At 44.5% G+C, this 18,768-nt stretch overlaps 1 protein-coding gene across 2 annotated transcripts in view; it reads right to left on the bottom strand.

Annotated features, from left to right (window-relative positions):
* Positions 1 to 11,980, bottom strand: part of MAP4K5 (mitogen-activated protein kinase kinase kinase kinase 5) — a 56,840-nt gene extending 44,860 nt beyond the window's left edge. Inside the window, exon 1 of one of the 2 annotated variants that reach the window (XM_015630991.3) lies at positions 11,779 to 11,980. In XM_015630991.3, coding sequence (XP_015486477.1) covers positions 11,779 to 11,886 — 108 coding nt within the window. In that variant the 5' untranslated portion in view covers positions 11,887 to 11,980. The remainder of the gene's footprint in view (positions 1 to 11,778) is intronic. The other variant, XM_015630992.1, reaches the window with a different exon arrangement.
* Positions 11,981 to 18,768: the final 6,788 nt, after the last annotated feature.

Below are 18,768 nucleotides of genomic sequence, written 5' to 3'. Positions count from 1 at the left end.
GCAAATAAGGCTTAAATGTATTTATTTTGCTGAAATTTAGATAGTTTATCTCTGGCAGGGAAAATTGGGAGGAGGAGAACCTACCTTTCACTCAGACACTTTCTTACTCAATGCTAATTAACTCAAGCAATAAGGGATTAACAGCTCATTAATGATGTGAGGCCAACTCCCTTTATTCTCCAGAAAACCACACTGAGGATTTGTATAAGCAGAGGGGTTTTGCAGGTCTCAGTAGCCACTAAAACCATTTAATTCTCATCCATGATGATAATTATTGAAGGACAAAGGCCTGGGCCAATAAAGATAACAATAATAAAGCAAATATCAATGCACAACTTAACATTTATTTTGAGGGGAAAAAAAATAACAAAAGAAATCATCTGTGTGTTTCCAAGCAGAGGTTGGTTATTCTCCTATGAAATTTTCTTGGCAGAGAATCCTTTGCAAAATATTTGGCATCATCCTTCTAAAACTAAAAAGCTAAAGCCAGAAACAGACCCTGACCACAAAAATACTATTTAGCAACTAATGCAGCACAAAGGATACAAACAAATACCACATGAGAAAAAAAATAAATTTAAAAAGGTCCCAGTTTTGACTCAGCTGGAGAAAAAAAACAAACCAGAAAAAAACCTTTTCAAGTCACAACTGTGTGCATTACAGTGGTTTGAAAAGCTACTGGAAATAACTCATTTTTCCTGGGGAATAATAAACATTTTTGAACATAAGATCATGGAAATCAAAGAATGCCCATGGAGCTGCTGATATACTTAAAAATGAACAGATGCCCAACAGCTTTACAGGCCAGGGTATAAAATAGGGAAGAGAAAGGAGAAAAAAAAAAGAAAATGTACCTTCTAATACATTAAACTACAAAGCAAGATGGATTTTAAAAGGATTTATTCACTAGAAGATACAGAGAATAAATGTAAAGAATTTTACTGTATTCTTATGCTGAATGCATAGACCATGACAGCAAAGATACCTCTCACAGTATTATGGAATACAAACCCAAGTAACATTAAATAATTATACATTTCATCAGCTGCAGGGGAATTTATTTATTCCTTAGAGATGAAAGAACTAAGAGATGTGACAACCAAAATATTTCAAAGGAAATATCTATTTGCCTCCTTTTCACTGACCAAAAAACAAGAACCACACAAAAAACCCCAGCCAAAACAAACAAACAAAAAAGAAACACACACAAAAAAATAAATCTGGCTTTCCAGGCAGGGAGAAAATAAATTTCTGAAGACAAGTTGCTTTTCTATAATTAAAAACTAAAGAATTTAAGACCATCAGTTACTTCTTTACCAAAGGAAAAGGCATTTTTACTGCTTTGTAAATATGATAAATATCATATGTGATAAATAATGTGATAAATAAATATCACACAGTGAGATGTGACACCTGACAAAGGCAAAACTCAGGAGCCTCCACTGGCATTTTAAAGGGAAAAAAATGGAATTTTGAGATTGCAACTGTTATATCAAGCCCTCCAAACCAAAGGTAAAAATCTCCTTTTCCTTATCATAATTTATCTGATAAAATCTAGAGATATTCAGGTGGAAAATGTAGATTTAAGTAGAAAAATCTACCTCCAACAAAGCTGTTCAGAAATCACCTCCTTAAAATCTCAGTTCCTCAGAGATGAACTCACAATTACAAAATTAAGAGGAACAAGCCACAAATTTGCCTTGATGAAGAAAACAGGTCAGTGTTTTGCTCTTTATTGTTAAATAAACCAGTGACCAGAACAGAATTAATAAAGAAGTTGTGTAATTGAAAAAGTTCAAGGAAAATTAGCTAAAAATAGGAGTTAGAAGATTCTTTTTCTGTTCTATAATTAAGCTTTGGTTTGCATCTGGACTGTATCAATTGTCACCTTCTTGGGGTGGGAGATGGGTAAGATTTGATGCTTCTTTATGATACTGGGACAGCTGTTTCTACTAAAATAAACCCCAGCATTTATTTATAGTGATGAAATAGTGATCAGCAGTATCTCTAATTCAGGAGAAAACTCAAAATCAGAACCTGGAATTCTGTTGGAATAAACAGAAATGACATTTTAGTAGGGTTGTTTTTTTTTTAGTGAGGAAAAATTGAAGTTCTAAATGTGCTGGTACATGAGAAAGGTTACAGATAAAATATGCTTTGCACTTCTGCTGATGAAGTAAAGAGGAAATATGCTGCCACTTCATTACAGATGATAACTGAAAATCATGCAAGTTATCTCATCCTCTCATGTTTTATTTTTAGCCAGAACAGAGGAAAAAAAAACTGGTCTGGCTTTTTTATTATTATTGTTTTCTTAATTTTAACCTATTAACTCGTGTAAATGATGTCACCTGAAAACAAGACTCTTTTTCAAGATGTCACATGAAAATAAGAATTTTGTTTCTACAATTTCATCTACAGTGATCGAGCACCAGTTTCACTTCAGTCACCTGATTTCAAGCACTTGGCCAGTGACTTCCTCACTTTACTTTGAAAAATGAACCAAAACTGTGCTGCTCAAGTAATACGTGTAATTACATAATTAGGATATTCTGGTAAATTGGGCCTGATGATTTAAGTGGAATTTTAAAAGAAGTATTTTTAAATTTTAACGCATTGATTTTCCATCTTGCCTCATATATAGATTTTATTTTCTTTAGTGTGTTTCTCTAGGGTTTGAAATTCACATTTGTTGGATCCCTGGGGAGCCCCCAAGGCCCATCCCTCCATCCCACTGCTCCCATCTCCAAGGAATGCAATCCTCTCCCTGCAGCAGCTGTGTGCATTTTCCATGGACCAGCCTTCCCGAGCCAGACACCACGAAGGAATGTGCTCCAGAGAGCCAGAGGAAATCGTGGTAGAGACTCTGCACAGCCTGGCTGCTTCCCTGCTCCCAAAATTCTCCCTCAGTTCTGCTGGAGGAAGCACAACAAAGCACATGGGGAAAGTTACTTAAAAAGTCATGGAATGGTTTGGTTTGGAATGCCCAAACAGCACCTCCTTCCACCCCTCTGCTGGGAGCAGGGACACTTCCACTACAAGGTTGCTCCAAGCTCCATCCAACCTGGCTTTGAGCGGTTCCAGAGATGGGGAATTTCACAGAATGCTTTCATGGAGCAAAGCCACAGCCTGTCCTCCTCCTCCTCCTCCTCCATCCCTCCTGGAGCCAGCACAGTCAGGCTGTACTCGAGACATCCCACTGCAGGATTTCCACAAGCCTCAACACCCACGGAATGAGAAAAAGGAAAAATCCATATCCCTGTGTCCTGCACAGTTTGAAAGATCATGAAACCAAAAATCGAGATCTCCTTATCCATCCTCAGAAATCCCTTTGTCCTGTTTGACACTGTGAGCCAAATTTAAAAACAAGACTCTCAGGACAGGAACTGTCTGGCAAAGTTTAGAATAATAATAATTCTGTGTTAATCCAGAAGTTATTCCTACCTCTTCATAATTAACCAAGAAGCAGAGGATTGTTTTAAGTTTAATCACACACATGCCTGAGAAAATAAAATGGTTTTATCAGAAACTGCTCATCCTGAGGCCTGTCTGGGGTCTGGGCTGTCAATATTTACAAGGAACACATCAAATACTCTCCCCTTTACTCACTGTAGACCAAATGCTTCAAAATTTCAGCTGCTGTTGTTTCCCAATTCCTCATAAATAAAACACAAATACCTGAAGCTGTTCCATCACTGAGAGCAATGAGCACCCATCAGGCACTGCTTCCTGCCAAATTTTAATTCTTTTAGTTTTAAATTTAATTCTTTTCTTTCATTAAAAGAAAATACATCCATAAAAGATGGTATGGCCCCACCTTTATTCTTTTTACCTACCATGTTTACATCTCTGTGCCTGTACAAGAGATTTTACCACTTATCTTCCCTTGGGATTAATGACTAAATCTCCCAAATATCTTTGGGAGCCTGATGTTTATAACTCAACTCTGATCTTGCGTGTCTGTACGTTAAACAGCAAGTTAAGGCAAACAGAACTCAATTCTTTACTGCTTCAACAGCAAGGATCAGCAAAGAATCACACACAGAGCTGAAAAATACAGCTTTTTGAGGTGGACCATTCCATTAAGTGTAAAAAGTTATGCCTTTAATGCTGCACAAGACAAACCTACTCAAAAAATCCCCCAGCTTAGGAATGATTTCTTATCAACAAGACAACAGAATCCCCCTGCAATAACTTCTTCACTTGGGGAAAAAAAACCCACTTGTCTTCCTGGTATGTCTCAAAATTCACATTTCAAACACGCTGCAAATCCAGCTTTTTCACACTGAGCTGAAAATATGGTTCATTCAGCTTTCTTTTTTCAGACATTCTTTCTCCAGCCAAATCTTCCTCATCTCTATGAAAACATGAACCTCCTAGACACTATATTCATACAGAAGACACAAAAATACACTTGGGGGAGGAGTAATTCCAACATGCCAAGATATTAAATCTGGAATTAAAGATGTCATTTTGAAGGATCAGTAAATGCAGCAGTTTTGGACACCAGGACTGGGGTGTTCTGAGGGTACCCATGATTTGTATAATCTTTTTACTATCTTTAGGGGAATAGAAGGAAGTGGAAACAGGATAAGGGATTAGGGAAAAGTACTGGAAAAGGACAATCCTGGAAGGAATTCTGTTGCTCACCCTCCCACGTGCTCTTTCACTCAAGAGCTTCAAGGATGTGGTCAAGCTGCAGCTTCTCCTCACGGTGTTTTCCATCCCTCATGGAAAAAGGTAAACTTTGGCTGAGGAGGATCCTGCTGAAAATATCCAATGTGCTGGATGAAATGAATCACTCCAACACTTGGGTGAAAGAATTTAGAAAGCTGAAGAGCAGAACTGAAACCTCTCTGTGCCAAACTCACAAGTTTTTGTCCTTCTAGGAAGGAAGGGTTTATCCAGCCTTCATATGTGATTTTCCATTGGAAATCCAGAATGGATTTGGGACTAGCATAAATCCCCTAATCCAAGGTGGCTGTGTCCACTAAAGCTTGCTGAGTGCTCTTACTGCTAGAAATCCTTCAGAAATTGGGAAAGAACTCTTCTAGCTTCTTTGGAAAATTTAAAATGTGAAAATCTAACGAAATGGCAAAGTGTGAGAAAGTCACAGAACCTCAGAATGGTTTGGGATGGAAGAGAATTTAACAATCAACTCATTCCACCCCCCTGCCATGCCCAGGGACACCTTCCACTTGCTCCAAGCCCCGTCCAACCTGGCCTTGGATGCTTCCAGGGATCCAGGGACAGCCACAGCTTCTCTGGGCACCCTGTGCCAGGGCCTCCCCACCCTCCCAGCCAAGATTTTAATCCTAATATCCCATCTAACCCTGCCCTCTGTCAGTGTGAAGCCATTCCCTTGTATCTTATCACTCCACATCCTTGTGAAAAGCCTTGGCAATCTCCACCACAAGGCATGGAGATTGCCTTGAGCTGAAGAACAACTTCATGAATATGGAGATGTCCCCCAAAATCACCTTGGGCTGATGCTGCCTCTCCTCTTCACTCCCAGCTGCAGGCAAGCAGCAGGTGCCAAACACAGCTAAAGGTAGCAGGGAAGGTTGTTTTTCCAGCTGGAATGAGGACGGACAGTTGCTGGTGTCAGCGGAACGCGCTGCCAAACTCCGTCACGGCCTTGCTGACAGGAAGAGCTGCTCCCTCTGACAGGGAAGATCTGTGAGCTTCTACCACGCACCTCTCTGACAGAACTGGGGCTCAGCTACTCATCCCAGAAATCCTGGGTTCCTTCCAGGCTATCCAAATGTTGGCAGTGAAAATGATCGCTGCATCTTCTGGAGATGGAGAGGAAGGAGGTCCTGGCAGGCCAATGTTCTGATCTTTGATCTGTTCTTCCCTCTCAGGTCTCTGCTGCTGGGGATGAGTGGTGTGTGACCTGCACTGTTTGCTTCCTCTTAATGGATATCTCACATTGAGAAGAAATTAGATTATTTTTAAGATTTTGGAGAGTGTCTGCTCCTCAAAGTAAGAGACATGGAGAAATAACCACTACCACCACCACATAACTTCCCATTAACAGAAAACACAGAATTCCAGAATGGTTTGGATTGGAAGAAACATTAAAGCTCATCCAGTTCCATCCCTGCCACGGAGAGGGACACATTCCACTATCCTAGGATGCTCCAACCTGGCCTTGGACACTTCCAGGGACCCAGGGGCAGCCAGAGCTTCTCTGGACACCCTCATCAGCCTCATAGCCAGGAATTCCTTCTGCATATCCAACCTTAACTTCCCTCCTTTCACTTTGAACCCATTACTCCTTATCCTGCCACTACAGTTCTTGACAAACAGAAACATGAGTGACAGGATTTAATATTTAAAGCCAAACAGCTTGGAACATCCCACATCGAAGACCAAATCCTTAATAAGAAAAACTATTACAAATATTTCAAATGGAAACCCAAAGATTTCATCTTCCACTGCTGAATATCCTCACAGAGGGTGTCAACAAACCAGAGCACCTCAGCTCTCAAAAGAGAAATCCTATTGACTGGATCCTAAAAGAAAAGTGTGCCATTCCCCAGAAGAGGAACTCCACAGCAGTAAGAAAAAACTCAAGAGCACTGTTTTGATGTCATTCCAAACACCATTCCTATGGAAAAAAAGAACACACAGAGTTCAGGCATAGCTACAGCAAACACTCCTGACCAGAGGGCTTTGATGTGTAGAGAAAGAGTGGAATCCCCCATATGACAGATGTTTTATGGTCATTTATGTGTGGAAGCAACATATATTCAGCAGGGACAGAAGTGCTGAGTCAGGGATGGCCAAATCCAATTGGTCTGCAGCTGCCAAAACATTTTTGTATTAAGTTAGGAATAAGTGATTAAAAGCTGTCACAGCCATAACTGTTCTCTGGTATCAAAAAAAAAAAAAGCCTTAATACTCTGTTTTTAACTTGTTGACTTAAGCAGTAAAACACTTCAACTGATAAATTTTCATTATCTGAGAGATTAGAATGGCATTGAGAATTATTTTTTAAACATTAAATCCAGGTTCTCAACAGCCTTTGGCTGCACTGGGAATTAGAATCCAGAGCTCTGAGATCAAGGCAGTGACCACACAAGCAGGGTTGAAGCCTGATTCAAACTGGACAGAATCACACTTTTATGGCAACCTTTAAAAAAAGAAAACACAAAGAAAGTAAAATAAATCTCTGTTTGTTTTAAATTGCATTTGAGCAAAGAGTCTGTTTGTGCCACAATCCAATTTTATTGCTCACTATTTTCCAGCAGGAATCAGTAGCAAAACACTGCAGGTTTCTTCTAAGCTGATGCCTTCATTTGGTGCAGGAGATTAAAAAATAATGAAAATAATCTCAAGAGAAGAGAGACCAAGCAGGTGACTCCATAAAGAATGAAATTTTCATGATACTCAATAAAAAAGCGCCTGTTGTTTACAGGCAGTTTCTACCATGAATTTGCTGCATTTCTTGTCCCTTGTGCTTACTTTTCAAGAAAGCCACTGTGGCCCTGCTCACAATCCTGCTTGGAAAAGCCCAAACAAGCCAGCTTTAGAATTTCTGCACAAGGTCATGTTTGATCATCGGGGAGCACAGACATCCCGCTATTCATCCGGCCAGGGTGCCGGGCCCGGCACATCCATGGGCTCCCGGCTCAGCTGCCAAACAACAGCATTCAACAAGGATGAATTTGCATCCATTTACATCAACTAGCCTTTTGTTCCACTCTGCAGAAGCAAGGAGCAGTTAAAACTCTGGTTTTGGGGCACTTGGAATGGAAAATACAAAAAGCTGGGTCCTGGGAATGGTTTGGGTTGGAAGGGACCTTAAAGCTCATCCCATCCCATGCCTCTGCCATGGCAGGGACACCTTCCACCAAGTCCAGCCTGGACTTGGACACTTGGACAATTTCCCCTAAATCTCTCCACCAAACCTCTTCAGAGACATTAACAAACACTCCAATAAAAAAAAAATCCACACAGGAAATCTCAGGAAGGACGAGCAGCAGGAAAATTATCCTGCAAATCCAACTCCCGTTTTCCAAAGCCCCTTGAGGACACCAAAATCCACAATTACACACAAGCAAATGACTGGATGTTCTGATGCAACCAAATTCCACAAGTTAAGCAAAACAAGCCAGTCTTATGCTATTCCAAGTACTTCCAGAAAATACCATGGACTGCAGGAATGTGTGATTTTACAGCTGATGGTGGGACCTTGTTATCAAACCAGCTTTAATCAAATTAGGGCTACAAAGCCCTACTGAGAAGCTGCAGGTTCACTCACGGGTCATGCTGGTGTGAAAACCCATCCTGAGAAACATCTAACCACACTGGGAATTTACCTGGGATGGGATCTGACCAGCCACTTCCTAATGCTGGAGGTTAAATTCCATTTACAGCTTTTTTTCATTTTCTGCTCCTAGACCCCAGTCAAATGTGTGTTTCTTCATTAACCACACACACAACATCTATTTCAGCACAAAACAGATGTGTTTCAGAATTTCTGAAAGCAAACATAACAAATTTATGCCATTTTAAACACTGCTTTGAGATTTTAATTTTTGTGACTACAATGGGAAGACCTTTCCAGGAAAGCCAGATTAGATTTGAGAGACACTGGGGACATAAAAATACTATTTTTTAAACAGCATTTTATTAAGTTCCAGTTCTCATTTTTGTTATTACAACCTCTTTCACAAGTCAGTAATTCAAGATCTCTTGGTGCAATGCTGTGAGGGATAAAATATTCCAGTGGATCAGAAATGGTTTAATATTAATATCCTCTATTAAAAAGAAAAAAAAAAGTTTTCCCACCACCAATGAGACAACTAACAAATCAGGATTGTAATGGAAATTACTTCCAAGACTTCTAGACCCAAACTTGGATTATTTACACAGGCTGTGAATAGACAAGAATTTATTTACAGATGGTTTCTCCCCAGCCCTGAAATGCATTTTGGGGAAAAAAAAAGATATTAAAACAACATCAACAATCCAGCACTTAGGAGCAATCCTACAATCAACCATTGTGTGCCATGTGACAGACAAGAGAAATAAACCCCACAAACACTAAGAAAACACATCTCTGTTTAAAGCTTTCATGATAGTAAGCAAAGCAAAAAGTGAAGAAAAGCAAAGTGGGCAGGGGAATTTTGGAAAAACCTTAAATATTCTCCTGTAACCTAAGAGTGAAGGGAAATATTTGCTTAACCTCCACCTTCACCAACCAGAAAAAGAGCCAATTACTCTAAAAACCACCAAATTCCCCAAGAAGAATTTAAAGCATTAACCACCACTACCAAAAAGATTCTGAGGAAGAGGCAGATGTCCCACAATCAGAGAGGCTGCCTGGTTTAGACATCCCAAAAACAACTGTGCTGGAGACACTGGTGACTCATTATTAGTGAAGGAGCAGAGAAACCACTTGAAGAGGTGAGGGGAAAAATTCCATTTTAATTTAAGAGCACTCTCTAGCAAACCTTTCCCGAGCTCTGCAACATAAAAACACTTGGATATTCACTAATAAATGCATTTTATAAGCACTTCTGACAGCCCTCAGTGAGCACAAGATATGCCATCTGCACTGAGACTTACCAGAGACCAAGAAAAATAAAAGTACAATGTTTATATGTCAAGTCCTTTCAAGAAAAAAAGGTTTACCTCACTTTTAAAATTATCATAACATCAATGACTTCAGAAAATAAGTTTGCTGTGCATATTTGTCATAAGAGGCAGTGCCATCTGATTCAGTATTCCCTTGATACAGTTCCTGTTGCAGGCCTTTACAAAAACAAAGAGCAAACCAATGACCTAGAAACAAATGCAGCCTCTCAAACTACTTTAAACTCTTTAACTTTATACCTGTTTCAGACTCCTAACAATGCCTGAAACAGCTGCCAAAAACTTTGATTTAAATTTGCCGGGCTGCACGAGGAGAAAGTTTGGGTTTACTCCTTATCTGAAACCGTTTCAGGAGTAGAAGGGACATTTTTCATCACCCAAAGAGTGGAGGAGGGGGGCAGAGGGTTGAGGGTTTTTTTGTTTAAAGGGGATGGATGTGTTTACATGGCATGGAGCAGAGCCATGCATCCAACCCAGCTCCGGAACCGGAAGCTGGATGACATGTCAGCACAGCTCTCCACTAATTACCAGGATAATGAGAAGCAGAATATTTCTTTTTCCACAAAGAGATGACACAAAAACACTTCCCTGCAACACAACTAGTTATTTCTTGTCGTGCTGCCTGGTTATTTCTTGTCATGCTGCCCTGCACTGGGCAGGAACACACAAACAAAGCAGCTCAAGGTATGCTGAGTCCCAGATTTATGACAGCTGAAATGTACTTTTAAAGGATTTACTGCTAGAATTCCTAGGAAAGAAGTTGACTGATCTGTGCACAGCACTGCAGGAGAAAAAAAAAAAAAAAATAAAAGAGGAAGGTAAATATGCACCATGAAAACTTTTAAAAATAACTCCCTGAGGTCATAAGTAACCATTTCAAAGGGGTGCTAGGAACAGGATCCATCTATAAAACTTCAATTTGAACATTAGCAAAGAGCCCTCCCCCAGCAGGAGCAATTACTGCTGCCTTTCATGTGGCACAGTAACACACCTTCCCTTGCACGCTTGGCTGTGTCAGGTCTATTTTAAGCACACTCAACAGCACTACAAAGAAAAACATCCCACAGCCTCCTTCCCCGTGCAGCTGAACACGCACATTGCCAAGCACAGGTTGAAAACTTAAGGGTTTTCTTTATAATTCACCCAGCCCTAAAAGCTGCTGAGCCGACCAGAGGTATGAGGAACATCCCTGATGTCCGAGGAACATCCCTGATGTCTGAGGAACATCCCTGATGTCCGAGGAACATCTCTGATGTCTGAGGAACATCCCTGATGTCCGAGGAACATCTCTGATGTCTGAGGAACATCTCTGATGTCTGAGGAACATCCATGATCTCCGAGGAACATCTCTGATGTCCGAGGAACATCTCTGATGTCCGAGGAACACCCCTGATGTCTGAGGAACATCCCTGATGTCCGAGGAACATCTCTGATGTCTGAGGACAGGGCTCAGAAGAACACACCACCGCCTGCACCTCCTGTCCCCCATGGCCGTGGTTTTGGTGATATGAGCATCAACACAGAGTTACAGAATCCCAGAATGGTTTGGCATGGGAAGGACCTAAAAGATCACCCAGTTCCAGCTCTGTGCCATGGACAGGGCCACTCTTTGTATGCACCATTCCAAGAGCATCTACTTGATGTGCTGCACTAACTCTACCTCGTGCTGCAGCTCCGTTCCAGCTTCTGAAGAGCTTTAATCTGCTTCTGCCTTTCACAGGCTATTATTAACCTCGGGGATAAAGTGGCACCCTTTTAATCAGGTGCTTTAACTGGATGCGTTCTGCAAACAGGTACAGCCAAGAGAGATCCTCTACCTCTCCTCGGGAAGTATCGCCTGCGATATTCACCAACTCAAACCTCCAACCAGAGCAGCGCTAAGAGAGAACCTTCTCTGGTGCTGCAAGCACAGAATCCCAGAATGGTTTAGGTTGGAAGGAACCTTAAAAATCTCTTTCAGTCAAACCCCTTGCCATGAGCAGGGACACCTTGCACTACCCCAGGTTTCTCCAAGCCCTGTCCAACCTGGCCTTGGACACTTGTAGGGATCCAGGGGCAGCCCCAGCTGCTCTGGGCACCCTGTGCCAGGGCCTCACCTCCCTCACAGTCAATCCTTTTCCACACAAGTGGGAATCCTCCGGCTCTGCCAGAGGCGGCCCCCCCGCCGCTCACCTTGTACACGTCGCCGTAGGTGCCGCTCCCCACCCGCTGGATCAGCTCGTAGTCCTGCTGCGGGTTCCGCCTCAGGATATCCCCGCCGGCCCGCGCCGCCGGCTCCATGTCCAGCGCCGCGTTCCCGCCGGCCCCGGGATGCTCCTACCGCGGCGGCCCCCGGCCCATGGCTCCTGCGGCGGCAACGGCGGCTCAGGGGGCTCCGGGCGGCCCAGACAAAGGCGGGCGGGCGGCCGCGCCCTCCGCGGCTCCCCGGGACAAGCAGGAAGCGCCGGGCCGGGCTGGGAGCGGAGCCGGGCGGGGAGGGAGCTCCGATGCCGCCGGCGCTGCGGCCCGTCCGCCGGGGCGGCCAGGCCGGGCCGGCTCCTACCTGCGCGCCGCAGCCCTTTGTCCCGCCGGGGAGGGAGGGAGGGAGGGGGAGCACCGCCGCCGTCGCCTCCTCCTCCTCCTCCTTTTCCTCCTCCTCCTTCTCCTCCTCCTCCTTCTCGTTCTCCTTCCGCGACCGAGCCGGGCCGGGTTCGCTCGGCTCGGGACGGGACGGGCCGGCAGCGCCGCCGCAGCGCCCCGGCGCGGCCAACGCGGGCCCCGCTCCCGGCCCGGCCCAGCCCCGCTTCAGGCTCGGCCCAGCCCCGCTTCAGGCTCGGCCCCGCTCCGGGAGCCGCTGCCCTAGGGCTGGTACAGGGCGCTGCCCTCCTGCGGCCCTTTGGCTACCGCGTCCGGGGTTTGCGGAATCTCAGAGTGGTTTGGGTTTAAGGGAGCTTAAATCCCATCCCATTCCACTCTCTGCCATTGCAGGGACACCTTCCATACCCCACGGTGCTCCAAGCCCCGTCCAGCCTGGCCTGGGACACTTCCAGGGATCCAGGGGCAGCCACAGCTGCTCTGTGCCTGGGCCTCACCCTCAGAGCCAAGAACTTCTTCCCAATATCCAACTTAAATCTTCCCTTTCCCAGTTTAAAGCCATTCCTTGTGTCCTGTCCCTCCATCCCTTGTCCCCAGTCCCTCTCCAGCTCTCCTGGAGCCCCTTCAGGCCCTGCAAAGGGCTCTGAGCTCTCCCTGGAGCCTTCTCCAGGTGAGCACCCCTAGCTCTCCCAGCCTGGAGCAAAGGGCTTCCAGCCCTCGGAGCATCTTTGTGCCTGTTTTGACCCTGTTCCAACAGGTCTTTATTGTGGAGAGAGAAGTGCAGGTACAGGCAGTCCTTTCAACCTGTACCCCTTGGCTAGAGGCAGGAAGAAAACCCCCAGTTTGGCTACACCACCTATATTTTATATATATTTACATCCATATGTATTCTTATACCAAACACCAGGCTGAGCTTTCTATCTTTCACACCAGAGGCTGGGATACTTCCAGAGATGCTCGAGAGGAGAAGGAAAAGGAGGAGGAAGACAAGGAGGATGTAGGACTGATCTGGGTTGCAGCCTTGCAGCCACATCGTGTAATCCTTTTCATGGATTAATCAGGTACCAGATACCACAGCATTTAGCTTTGTGGGCAGCCAGTGCAATGAAAGTCACACCAGAATTACCTCAGACTTGCTGGGACTTGTTTCCCTGGGCTCTCTAAGTCAAAAAAAGCTTCTGTGAAACTGCAAAGTGGAAAGCATTTATAGCTGCCTTTCTCAATTATTTTCAGCAAAGCAGCTGAAATTCTGGGCAAAGCTCACCCATGGTCTCTGAAATTAATGCTGAACAATTTAAGAAGCCCAAAGGTGGGTTTAGGGAGTAGAGGAATGCTGGAATTTGCAGTAGCACTTGCTGCACAGAGAATCATTAGGGCCTGAAAGGAGGTGTGATTTTCTAGGCGTAAAAATTACCACATACTCAGCGCAGGAAATACGTCTGCAGAAGTTAGGTAGAAAAAATTCAAATGGATGCCAGATGTAGGAGTCTCTGGTGTCCAGGATTGGTTATTTCCCAACAGATTCTGCTTTGGCAGCCACACAGCCCAGGCAGGTCCAGTATAGTGTAATGACAATGTAGTCAGCCAGGCACTGATCCTCTCTTTAAAATGGAGCCTGGGCTTTGAACTTGCTCTTACATTTAGAAATCCCACATGTAGTACCTGACAGAGTGGTGTGGATTGCATAAGATTTTCCTTGGAACCACAGGCTCCACAGCAGAATTCATTAGGATCTGTGGTGCTTTAGGTTAGACTCAAAGGCAATGTGTGCAGATTCCTGGGAATTGCATAGTGACCTTTGGGTTTATTGGGATTTATTTATGGGCTCGTTTTGGGCTGCAAAATACAACCTACCCCGCCTCCCAGGAACAGGAGAGCTCAGAGCTGCTCACTTAAAGAGATTCCCATTTAACTTCCCCTTGTACTCTCCAAGCCTTCTGCATCCTGTACATCCTTTCCAACATAAATACCTATGTTTTCCTGAACCCCCAACAAAGAAGAAACTATTTACTCTTTAGAGAGCTGTATTTCCTCAAGTGATTTTTAACAAAGCAATTACCTCTCCCCTCATAAATCAGCTTCCTGTGCTCCTGATAGAGAGCTGTTTGTGTCCTTTTTCTTTCCCCTTCCTCAGCTGAAGGGTTTGGATGCTGCTTTTCACTCTGCTGACTTGCTGCTCCTGACAAGCCATCGGATGACAGCACAGCAAAAAGGACATTTCATTTTCCAGTGGCAGATGGTGCATTAAGACTTGGCCTCCTGGAAGATCTCTCAGATCTGAGGGGGCTGCAAAAGCTGCTGTATTTAGTCATTGCTGGGTTAAGTTTCACTTCCCACCTGGAGGTGCAGTTTCTCATCCCATCTTGCCAGTGGTGGAGAGTGAGCTCTCAGAGCCCATCTGGTGTTCTGAGCTTTAATCCACCTTTCCCAGCTGGGTCTCAGTCCCTGCTGGAAGCACATCTGTCCACAGATAAAGGCAGCACTGGGGCTGTATTACTGTTACCATTTCATGACTAGGAAAATGGAGAAAAATGAGGAAACTGCCTGAAATTGTGCCAGGAGAGGTTGAGGTTGGATATTAGGGAAAATTTCTTCAGGGAAAGGGTGGCCAGGCATTGTTTGCCCAGAGCAGTGGTGGAGCCACCATGCCTGGAGGGTTTTAAGAGCAGTGTGGATGTGGCATTTTGGGAACATGAGTCAGCGATGACCATGGCAGTGCTGGGTTAAGGGTTGGGCTCAATGGTCTTAGAGGGCTTTTCCAACCTTTATGATTTGTTAATGATCCTAATGAGTTGTGCAGAGTTGTCAGTGCAGGACATGGACCCTGTGCCTTGCCAGGCCCGTACTCCTGAGCACACGCTGCATTTTCCACCCCAGACCACACTGGGTCTGGTCAAGCGTGTTGAGGAATGTGCTTTTATGCAGCATCTTCCATCTGAACGGGTCCCAGCCTTAAAAGGAATGTTAAGTGGTTTTACATAAGGCATTACGTGGGTTTGGAGAATGTGATCTGTTTGTGCTGTGGTCTGAGGAGGAAGAACAACCGTGGTTATTTTAACGACACACCGAGGTTCACCAGGTAACGGTGGATGCAGAGCTGTAGAAATTTCTAACTGAACAAGATAATAAAGGTGGTTTTAAAAAGAGTGAAAATACTTCAGCCCTAGTTTTTTACCTGACTGCTAAAATATCTTTAATTTTACACAGTCTAACAAACTCACGTGGAAAGCATTCATAACTGCTGCAGCACGTTCCCTATGAGTTGAAATTTATTTTTATTTTTTTTAAAGTTTGTGGTTTGTGTTCAGGCTGGTTTTCCTCCCCAGTGGAACACACACTTGCTTCACTCACGGCCACAAGTGAAGGGCCTGCAGTGGAGCCATTCCCAGGCTTTCTGTGGGCAGCTTTGCACCCCTGAGCCCAGTTCAGGATGCTGAACCTCCTAAAGCTTCTTGGTTTCATGCTGCTTCACCTGCTCTGCTATCAGAATCCAGAATAAGAGGGATAGGGGAGATTTTGTGGGATCCTGAACGGTTTCTTGCTGCTGGAGTGGCCCTTTTGGGGACAGTTGGCATGGCAGCAGATGTGGGCACATGATGACAAGTACAAAAAATGCTTGGAAAAAAAAAAAAAGAGCAGAAAGAGAGAGAATCCTGGCGAGATGGATGGAGAGAACACAGCTGAGAGCAAGAGGAGGAGACATCCAGGCCCATTGGAGGTTTTTTATGTCCAACTTGGGAATTCACTTGCTCAAGGAAGCATCAGTCTGCCATAGACTGAGGATCTCTCCAGGGGTTGTGCTGAGACACTCTGGGGAGGGAGAACAGACACTGAAGGGAGAGGAAAGCCTTTTGTCCCTTGCAGGAGCAGGAGAATTGAACAAGACACAGCTCAGCCCTGTGTGCAAGGATTTGTTTTTCACGGAAGGAAGAGGGGCACTGTGGCTATACATTATATTTGTGTCACCCCATTTACGTAGATGCATCTCAGGAGACTTTGCAGCTGATTGTGCTCTTTGCATTCAAAGGAAGGAAACCAGCTGGATGCCCTTCCCTCCCACGAGCACGAACAGGAGGGCAGAGGTGAGACCAGACAGCAACTGCTCAGCACAAGGATGCAGGAAAATGTGGCCATTTCCATGAAAAACAGAATTAAAAAGGGAAATTCAGAGCACTGCCTGGAAACCCGGCTGCTTCCCCCTTTTCCAGGTGCACAAACCTGGCTGGAACATTTTGCAAGTATCCTGCTGAATCATCCAGACAGGTGGATTTGGTTGGTTCTGCCAAGAGGAGCTGGAAACCTTTTCCTGGCTGAGGTGTATCTTCAGGGGGAAATCCTAGAAACAAACTTGGCACACACAGATTTTGGCTTGGGCTCACTAAAGCCATGTTGCAAACAAAAAAAGGGGTTGGTGAGGAAGGATGTTTTCAATAGTGTCCATCTGTCAGTGCAGGAGAGAGGGGACAAATTAAAAACTGCATTGGAAAGAGATGGGAAGTTTGGCTTAAGAGAGATCCTCTGCCTTGCTGACCGCTAAACTGTAGAATCATGGAATTACCCTGAGGATCATCCAGTTCAACTCCTGGCCCTGCACAGACACCCCAACAACCCCAAGAGAGCTTTCCTGGAGCTCTGGCAGCCTTGGGAACATGGCCATTCCCTGGGGGGCCCACCATGCTCTGGTGAAATAATAATAAAGAGAAATATAATAAAGAGAAATAAGAATATCACGGTCAGATGGTGCAAGGGCAGCCACCAAAGTAAAACCAGGTCTGGGCTAATGATTCTTTATCTCCATGGGGTTTTTTTATTCTTAGGTAGTTCCTTTAGTTTACGGAGCATCTTCCAGAAGGAAGAACCTCCACACTGATTGATTAAACAAGTCATTTAATTAACTGCTGGAATTCTGTCTCCTCCACAGTGAAATATCTCTGTGCAGCTCTAGTGTTCAATCGTGTTTACAAAAGCAGCAAAGATAATTCCTTTGGCTGCAAAGCCCATGGAAATGTAGGCGGTCATAGCACAGTTCGGGGTGAGAAATGGGAGCTGCAGGAATAGCAGGATTTCCTAAGCAACAAAGATCTGCTTCACTTAAAATATTTCTGGAAGAAAAAAACCAAAAACCAACCCAACCAAACCAGAAAAATGTCAGGAAGGTTTTAGCTTCAGGGACAGGGGAAAAAGGTGATTCCGTTTTATCCCTTTTTGGTATTTCCAAGGAATTGAGGCCTCCTAACCCTAGAATAAGGGTACAGAAATGAAACCAGTGATGAGAAATCCCTGCCAGGCAGTGTAACCACCAGGGACACATCCCCTTGCAATGCTCTTCAGACACATTTGACATCCTATGCAATTCAGCAGAAGCAGTGAAAGAGCAAAACCCAGAAGTGATAATAAAAACAGCGGGGAGGAAGCGAACACATCCCAGAACCTCAGATAACCACTGCAAGAACAGATCTGTCACCTGGGGGCTCAGGCAGCACCTTCTCCAAGGAAAACTCATGTGGATGTCAGCGTTTTCCTCGGCAGCAAGTCCCAGTGAGCCTGTGGTGGCACCTGAGCAAGAGCAGAGCCTTGGCAGCGTCCCTTTGGCACCTCTTACATAAGCGTTGCACAACGCGCCCGGTTTCTGTTTGCGAAGGGCTGGGGATATGAAAAGCAACTGGAAATGCTGCCTGGGTAAGTGGGACACTCGAATCAAGGTAAATTATGAAACTGCTCCTGCCAGTGGAATGCAGGATGGATTTAAATCCAGGTTTTCTCTGAATTCCGGGGCCTTTTCTGCGCTGTGTCTCGCGGTGTTGAACGCCAGCTGTGCTCTCCCTCTGTGGGGTATTTTGTCTTTTTGTCTTTCCTCCATTTAGCATCGTTTTTCCTCAAGAATCCTTCCAGTGCATGAACGTTCTGCTGTAAAATCAGCTCTTTGTGATTCGGGCAGCAAGAATGTAAAGATGCTTCCTAAGGAGGGCTGTTTGCAACTGGGAAAATAAACGAAGGATGAGCCGGTGGAGAGAAGGGATGGATGAAAATGAACAAATGCTGAGTCACTCTCTGGACAAAAGATCAAGCCTTTGACTTGGGATCATAGGAAATAATGCAGGAAAAGGCCTTGGAAGTTCATGCAGACAATTCCCTCAGCACAGCACAGGATCAAACCTCTCTGCTCCTCTTTCACTGGGATACCACATGCCATGATGGCAAGAGAAAAGGAGAAAACGCCAGTAAATGGGGCAGTACAAGCTTGACCTTAGCAGCAATTCTCAAAGGGAATGAGGAAAACAGAACTGAACTCATCCCACTTTAATCAGACTTTCAAATTAACAAATTTCCTTTTCCATCCTCTTTTTTTTACCTTTTTTTTTTTTTTATTTCCCCTGTCCATTTCCCAGCTGCTTTTCTTTTAATCTCCTCTTTCAACCTATCTGAACCCCTCAGAAAGTGTCCACTGTAAGAAATCCCTCCTCACAACACCTGTCTCTTCTCTGATACATCGAAGCAGCAACAGGCACGTGCAATCTCAGGGATTAGTTATAAAAATCCTAATGCAGCTTCTGCAAAGCTGAGTGAGCTTCTCGTGGTTGTGGTGCC

Source organism: Parus major, chromosome 5, assembly GCF_001522545.3.
Source record: "Parus major isolate Abel chromosome 5, Parus_major1.1, whole genome shotgun sequence".
Lineage (NCBI taxonomy): Eukaryota > Metazoa > Chordata > Aves > Passeriformes > Paridae > Parus > Parus major.
The sequence above is the reverse complement of the archived record's forward strand: the minus strand, read 5'-3'. Positions and strand labels throughout refer to the sequence as shown.